Consider the following 8,191-nt stretch of genomic DNA (forward strand, 5'->3'; position numbering starts at 1 on the left):
TTTGAGACAACATTCAACAATTTTAAAACATTGAACATCTATTCTGGTGTGTTTTAATAACAATGTTTACTTTCCTATTAAGTTTTATTTATAACCACATTGACCCTCTGACTCTCTCACTGGTATCCATTCAGATATCTACACAGGATGGGTGGCTCAGGTCCTGGATGTTGACCTGCTGGTGGAGACCTGGCAGAGATATCATGTGTTGCCCTCCAACTGCTCACTGCCCAGACACACCATGAACATCAAGAGGATTCAGCTTCCCGGACCAATCAGGTTCTTCTCTTATCACGACCACTCCAAGTGGTGTGTTTCACTGACTCGTGAGGCCCAGGTGACCTGCCTGGGGGACCTGAATAGGGAGGAGTCCCAACAGTGGCGTGGTGGGGGGCTGATCTGCTCCTTCAACCCTCTGATCTACAAGGCTTTCACACAAGTGGTGGACTTTTTTATTTCCTGTTGAGTGAGAGAGAAAGACAGGAGGGTTAGGACTGTACCAGTCTCTCATTTAGATCTGTTTATAATTTGTGCAACTAAATGTGGAGGTCGATCTTGTTAGTAGCCTGCGGGCGACACAAGGATCAAATTAGGCAGCAATTAACAATAGCTGTTTAACTAATTTAATCATAGCAAATTTCTGTCCCAGTGAATTCTTCTTCCATTTATGTTTCTTTTGCAGATCTGTAACATGTAACACATTGTCAGTTGCACAAAAATTTTCTCTATATCAGAGGAAGAATGTTAAGATTCTCTTCTTCATCATCATTTTTGCAAATATCTATATTAATTATTTATCAATGCATTCAAACTGTAAAAGACTCTACATGACAAATGGCAGTGTAAAGGTGAGAAAAACCTCCATGGGAAAGTGAGAGAAGAGCACTTGGTCCTATTATCACCTCTTAGACATCAGTGTGGATGAATGATGAACTGTCTAATCTATATCCATCCAATGTTTTCTTATGCCTCACGTGAGTGTAGACTGTGTCTGCATTTGAAGTCATGATATATGTGCAGTTTCTTCTCTTGGAGGAAGATGCAGTGGATTTACAGCTAAAGTAACTGGTGTTTTGGTTAAATGGTGACACCTAGTGGTCAGGCTGGTAGAGTTACACTGTAAGTGTAGCATTTTCTCTGTGGCTTATCACAAAGAGTACACAGTGTACCTACACTACTTTTTTACACTCAGCCAGTTGTTGCAGTGTTAATCTCTTGTATTTCTTTAACAAAATAAAACCAAAAAAAATCTGCAATAGGATTATGATTATTTCCAATTCATATTGATGATACTAATAAAGACATCATTCTTAACCTGTCTTATTAAAGACACTAATTTCCTCAAACAAGAATTATTGAACTGGTACTAACTGTAGTAGTAACTACGGTAGTAACTAAGTAATCCAACCACCCCACAGCTTTTGTTTTTATTCTGTATGTCCTCATACAAGATTCAACCTCCTGTGCCAGATTCACTTTTAAAACCCACTATTTCACTCAAAATCTAGGAGATCTGAATTTATCAACTTCAGTGTCACGCTGATGCTCATGTTTCCTGACCCATGGAGTTCTCAAAGTCATACAATATTATGCAAAGCTAAAGCGCGGACACTGAACAACATGAAGACAAACAGCGCCAGGCCTGTGCTCTCAGATTGTCATGATTTAGATAAACAAATGACACAAGAGCCGATATCTGAGTAACTCAGAGTGTGCATGCTGTTAAAAACGATGAAACCAGTTATAGTCAAAAACTGTGGTGTTGTATCTTGTTCTACTCCGGGATACAATCATTTAAAACAAAACTGGTTTACCATAAAAGGCACCGAATGCAAACTGATCATGGCTTATAATGGCTATGTACTTTCTTAGGCATCAAAAAAAAAGATTTGAACATGACAGTGCTTTAAAACATAAGATGATATGCATAGTTATACTTGTTTGTTGTGCAGCATATCTCTATGATTAGGTTACAATAAAAACTTTCAGTTTGAATAATACCTCACTGGCGTCAATATCACATCAGTATTCATCACAACACTCTGTCAAATTGCTTCCTATACTGTACCCAAAAGGCAGAAAAACTCCCTCTGCTGTCCGCTGCTGAAAAACAGCCGTGTCATCGTTCCCCCATCAGGCAAGAGATAAATGGATAATCTACAGAGACGTAAAGCTTGTGAGCAAGGAACCAGGAAGCAGTCAAAGAGGTGTGAGTTTCACTTTGAATCAGCAGTGAGATAGCAGCCACACAAAGCAAGTGCACAGTTTACTATGAGGAGAAATGAGGATGGCTACATACGTAAGTAAAATACTAATATTTTAAAATGATGCTATCAGTAACAATAGTTGATAGGGCATGGTTGAGACTGAGAATGCTTTGTATATGATATGTATTGGATGTCCAGGAAGTAGCTTAATAGCTCAACTTCCCCCTGATAAGCTGCCCTCTTGTTTATATCTACTACATTCCTCATTGTGTCAGTGTTTTCTTGAGACATGCATTCACTACTACTACTCACAGACGTTTACTTAACCTAAGGTGTAATAGGAATTTTATGATAGGACTTTGTATCTATGTTGTCATTCAGATGTTATGACCCAGGACTGCTTTCTGTTTTTGTTGCATCCCATAACACCCTCTTCTATGTTGCTTTTCTTTGTATAACAGTCATGCTTCAGTCTGTCATGTTTGATTGTTTCAGAGAGCAGTGATGAGCCTCCTCCTCAATGTTGGGATGCTTTTCCAAGGATGTGATTCTGATGTGAGATGCAGGAATGACAATGGAGACGCGGTTGACTGGTTGGTGGAAAACTTGGTGGAAATCTAGTTTATATTTTCACCGATTCTTTGTTTTGGTTGATTTTTAATACAACATGTTCATGTCTGTGTCATTAGGTATATTTTGTACAAGTTGCCTAATTCGAAAGGTGGTGGTTTGTCGTATTTCTACATGGATGAGAGCACTTATGGATGGAAACTCAGCAGAGAGAACATCAACAGTCAAACTGGCACTCTGGCGAACACCCTGAAACCTCTTCTTGACTTCTATGACAGAAAGGTAACATTAAACTTTAGGATACGGATCTGTCTAAAGTGACAGTGTTCAGAAGCACACTAAATCACAATTTCACTGTCTTAATGAAGATTGAAGGCTTTGGATACATGCTGTACAATGATCAGCCTCCAGATCAAAATGGTGCTCCTCCATCATTTGGCCACAGTAAAGGTGGGAACACAAATATTGTGTTTTACATTGTACTGCACATTGTTGCTTTCAAGAACAAAAATATCACAGTGTAACAAATTGTTTTCTGCTGTTTCACTTGCTAAAGGAGTTGTGATGTTGGACAGACAAACTGGAGTCTGGCTCTCACACAGTACACCAAAGTTTCCAACATATCGCAGTAGAGACTTCTGGCCAGAAACTGGAAACGCCAATGCTCAAACATTTTTGTGCATGACTTACTATTACAAAGACTTCAAAGAAATAGGTAGGTCGTGAGAAAAATAAAGTAAAGTAAAGTCTTTAAACCAATTTTTACTCCCTGGCTTTCAACTCTGCATGAGACTCTGCTCTTGTTTTAGTGTTTTATGGTTTGCTTTTATTTATTGTTTTATTGTTTCTAATTGATTTAAAAAACAATGAAACAACTATTCTACTTTTTGTTTTATTAATTTTATTACCTTTAATTGTTTTTTGTCTCTATGTACAGCACTTTGTTTTCAACTACGGTTGTTTAAAGTGCTTGTGTGTAAGGTGTTATGCATCTTCGTCTGACTGAAGCTTTTTTAATTTACCTGAAGGGATGATAATGCAAAAACTTTTATCTCAATTTTCAGGAGTGCAGCTCAAGTACATCCACGCTTATTCATATGACTCAGACTTACCAACAACCTTTCCAGAGGATCTGAGATGTGTAGCACAGCGAAGCTGCTACCCAAAGAAGGAGCCCTGGTTTAGAGAGAAGTCACTGACTTCAGTGGGAGGACATCAGTTCTTCAGTGTAGCAAAATACAAACGTTTTGGGGATGGTAGGTGAAGTGTTTGTAATTTCCAGAGTTTGATGTTAGGTTCGGGGTTAGACAAACACATTGATTAAAGTCTCTCACTTTGTGTGTACATAGGATACTCTTAATTCCCATGGTTAATAGCTCTGTGTTCTGCTTTGTTGTCCACAGATCTTTACTCTGGCCTTATTGTAGACAGTTTGAAGCAGGATCTGTTTGTCAAGAGCTGGGGAAAGTTGCGTCGCCCTCTGCCCTCTAACTGCACCATCCCTCATCATGTGTACAATGTGAAGGAAGTGCAGCTCCCCTACATGCAGCCCTTCACTGACACTGTTGATCACTCCAAGTGGTGTGTGACACCAGGTGGTGGCTGGACCTGCGTCGCTGATATGAACAGGGAAATGAGTCAGATGGGCAGAGGAGGAGGAGCCATATGCACCAAAGATGCTGCTGTTGGGAGGGCTTTCTCTGCTTTGATCGCACAGCATCAACCATGTGAACAAACATATGCACGAGAGCTATAGTGGCCCAACCCATTTCATTTCATTTATTTGTTTATTTGTTTAACGGGACTCTGCATATTCATGAACATACAAAATGTAAATTATGCCAGATTTAGCTCTAAAGCAAATTTCCATCCGCAGACCCTCATTGAAATGTAAAGACAAGGAAAGCAGTACTACAGTATCAAATAGTAAAAGTCAAGAACATTTTCTCTCTTAAAACTGTTCTTGTGCTTCCAAAGCAATATTTTAGTGCCTGAGTTTTTTTGTTTTTTTTTACTGGACACTTCATTCTTTTTTTAAATCATGTTGACAAAGCATTAAAAGACATAAACACAACTGAATCATTGTATCATATTACATTTCAAAATCCTCAAGTGTTTTTCTAGTAGTACACACATCAACACATCAACTTGGAATAATGAGGTTCTTTTTGATTTTGACACAAGGACCTGCAAAAACAGGCATTAGCCTATAGAAAGACCCCTGGCCTTTAACAGATCAGCTGATAGTGTGCTAATGTAATATGAGCAGCCAACCACTGCTGACAATGTAAAAGACCATGAAAGAAAAACTAAAATCATGCAAGATAAACCTCATAAAACTAACATTGGTATCAGTTATGCAGGTCTGCCAATTCCCACCTCTGTGATGTGTTGAAATGAGCTGAGGAATCTCACTGTTTGACTGAAAATGGAACAGATGTTAATTTATCAACCGGTGTCATGCTGATAATCATGTTTCCTGACCCATGGAGGCCTCACAGTGATACAATCGTATGCAAGACTGAAGCAGCAACACTGAAGAGCAACATAAGGACAGACAGCTCCGGGCCCTGTCCTCTCAGACTGTCATGATTAAACTGAACAAATTACAGCAGGACGAGCAGAAATCGGAGTAGCTCAGAGGGTTGATGCTGTTGAAAATGATGGCACCAGATCAAATGACTGTTGTTGTCAAAAACTGTGTTGTTGTATCATGTTCTACTCAAGGAAATAGTCTTGAAGTACAATGTGACAAAACTGGTTTAACGTCAGATGACAATCGAGTTCAGCAGTCCTGGCTTTCCTTAGCTTAGTTTGATCTCTTGAGTTGTAACACTGGGTCACCTGTAAAGCTACAGTATCAAGCAACTTATTAAACTACATTTCACTTTCTTTCTAGGAGGCACCCATATACTTTTGTATTTAATGGACATCAAAAGATGATTTTTAGTTGGGTTTTTTTTTCAGTGCAGCATTTCTCAGGGATCTAAGTTCATTGATGAGAACAAGGAAGCAGATGAATAAGAGGTGCGGCTTCAGGTGTAATTCACCATGAGACATGATAAACACAGCTTCATGAAACAGGTTTACAGTTGGTTGTGAGGAGACATGAAGATGGCTTCATACGTGAGTGAAATGTTCGATTAATTATATGCTAAAAGTATTAATAGCTCAATAAGGCTTAGTTTAAAGGATGACAACAAAGATATCAGTAAAAGTCAAACTTTAATATATTCTGTACTGCAGTTTTTAAATAACTAGTTGATTTAATAGTAGAATCTTGTTTTTATAGTTTGATACTTCAATATTATATCTGGTACTTTTTTTTAAATCACAAGTGTCGTCTTAAAATGTTGACTGCTATTTTCACTGCTTTCACTGCACTATTGGATGCCTTTATCTTGTAGGTCCTGGGAGTGGCTCAATAGGAATGCAGTAATCTTACAGCAATCTAAAGACCTTTTTACACACAATTTCTAAAATGAAAATGAAATATCAGAAAAGTTTTTAAGTTCAGTCCCAAAGTTCATTAAAAAAGGACTGGTGATCTGGAAAAACTAGCAACCTGAAATCAGAGTACTATGTCTTTGAGACATCAAATCTGTTTATAGATGTTGATGAAGACTGTGGTCTGGTTTCTGTTACTGTGACTCTGTCATGTTTGATTGTTTCAGAGAACAGTGACCAGCTTCCTCTTCAGTGTCGGGATCCTTTTTCAAGGGTGTGACTCAGATGTGAGATGCAGGAACGACAGTGGAGGGGGGGTTGACTGGTTGGTGGAAAACTGCATTGTGTCAGTTTATGTTTTCACCCATGCTCAGATAACAAATAATGTGTTAATCTCCATGTCATTAGGTTTATTTTATATAAGTTGCCCAATAGTGACGGTAATGGGTTGAGATATTTCTACATGGATGAAAACACTAATGGATGGACACAAAGCAAAGAGGACATCAACAGTCAAACTGGCACTCTGGCGTACACCCTGAAACCTCTTCTTGACTTCTACGTCAGAAAGGTAACGTAATAAAACCTACAGGTCTTTCTGACGTGACAGTGTTCAGTAAACACACAAAATTTTAATTTTAATTCTTTTGTTGTAGACTGAAGGCTTTGGATACATGCTGTATAATGATCAGCCTCCAGGTGAAAAATCTGTATCTGCATCATATGGCCACAGTAAAGGTGGGAACAGAAACATTGTGCTTTGTTGCTTTCAAAACCAAAAACATCATAATGTACTGTAACAAACTGTTTCTGTTGTTTTCTGCTGTTTCACTTGCTAAAGGAGTCGTGATGCTGGACAGACAAACTGGAGTCTGGCTCTCACACAGTACACCAAAGTTTCCAACATATCGCAGTATGAACTTCTGGCCAACAACTGGAATCGCCAACGCTCAAACATTTTTGTGCATGACTTACTCTTACAATGACTTCAAAGAAATAGGTAGGTTAATGAAGGTGTTATTGCCATCTTCTTCCGACTGAAGCTTTTCTCATTTACCTGAAGGGATGATAATGCAAAAACTTTTATCTCAATTTTCAGGAGTGCAGCTCAAGTACATCCACCCTTATTCATATGACTCTGACTTACCAACAACCTTTCCAGAGGATCTGAGATGTGTAGCACAGCGAAGCTGCTACCCAAAGAAGGAGCCCTGGTTTAGAGAGAAGTCACTGACTTCAGTGGGAGGACATCAGTTCTTCAGTGTAGCAAAATACACACGTTTTGGGGATGGTAAGTGTTTGTAATTTCCAGAGTTGAAATTTTATCTTATGTTTATGATAAACCAAAATCAGAAACACACTGATTATATTCTTTCACTTTGTGCGTACATATGATACTCTTAATTCCAATAGTTAATAGCACTGTGTTCTTTTTTGTTGTCCACAGATCTTTACTCCGGCCTTATTGTAAATGGTGTAGAGCAGAATTTGTTTGTCAAGAGCTGGGGAAGGATGCCTAACAGTAACCCTCTGCCTTCTAACTGCACCATCCCTTACCATGTGTACAATGTAAAGGTAGTGCAGCTCCCCTACATGCAGCCCTTCAGTGACACTGTTGATCACTCCAAGTGGTGTGTGACACCAGGTGGTGGCTGGACCTGCGTCGCTGATATGAACAGGCAAATGAGTCAGATGGGCAGAGGAGGAGGAGCCATATGCACCAACAATGTTGCCGTTGGGAAGGCTTTCTATGCCTTGATCGCACAGTATCAACCATGTGAACAAACATTTGCACGAGAGCTATAGTGGCCCAACCCTCATTGAAATGTAAAGACAAGGAAAGCTGTACTATCAGAAAGTTAACCTGATACATTTTCCCCCTTAGAAGTGTGTTCACAGCATATTTTTGTTCTTGTTCAGCTCTGTCTATTTTAGCCTGCATGATTGCATGAGTTTTATTAATTAAA

General features: G+C 39.0%; 3 protein-coding genes across 3 annotated transcripts in view; all 3 read left to right on the forward strand.

The window, feature by feature from the left end:
* LOC310985222 (deoxyribonuclease-2-beta-like) overlaps positions 1–2,712 on the forward strand; it is a 29,823-nt gene extending 27,111 nt beyond the window's left edge. Inside the window, exon 7 of the mRNA XM_083970752.1 lies at positions 135–2,712. Coding sequence (XP_083826878.1) covers positions 135–466 — 332 coding nt within the window. The 3' untranslated portion in view covers positions 467–2,712. The remainder of the gene's footprint in view (positions 1–134) is intronic.
* On the forward strand, positions 208–4,845 carry LOC310985225 (deoxyribonuclease-2-alpha-like). Its single transcript, XM_083970757.1, has 7 exons — positions 208–279; positions 2,703–2,800; positions 2,897–3,059; positions 3,146–3,227; positions 3,334–3,492; positions 3,842–4,033; positions 4,181–4,845. The coding sequence occupies exons 2-7, from the start codon at positions 2,712–2,714 to the stop codon at positions 4,531–4,533; spliced, it is 1,038 nt and encodes a 345-aa protein (XP_083826883.1). The 5' UTR covers positions 208–279; positions 2,703–2,711; the 3' UTR covers positions 4,534–4,845.
* A 1,040-nt stretch (positions 4,846–5,885) lies between these two features.
* Positions 5,886–8,030, forward strand: LOC310984802 (deoxyribonuclease-2-alpha-like; the record flags this gene model as incomplete). The annotated part of the gene is made up of 7 exons (XM_083970121.1): positions 5,886–5,903; positions 6,452–6,549; positions 6,633–6,795; positions 6,881–6,962; positions 7,066–7,224; positions 7,324–7,515; positions 7,672–8,030. The coding sequence occupies 7 exons, from the start codon at positions 5,886–5,888 to the stop codon at positions 8,028–8,030; spliced, it is 1,071 nt and encodes a 356-aa protein (XP_083826247.1).
* Positions 8,031–8,191: the final 161 nt, after the last annotated feature.

This window comes from Trachurus trachurus, assembly GCF_905171665.1.
Source record: "Trachurus trachurus genome assembly, chromosome: 4".
Taxonomy (NCBI): domain Eukaryota; kingdom Metazoa; phylum Chordata; class Actinopteri; order Carangiformes; family Carangidae; genus Trachurus; species Trachurus trachurus.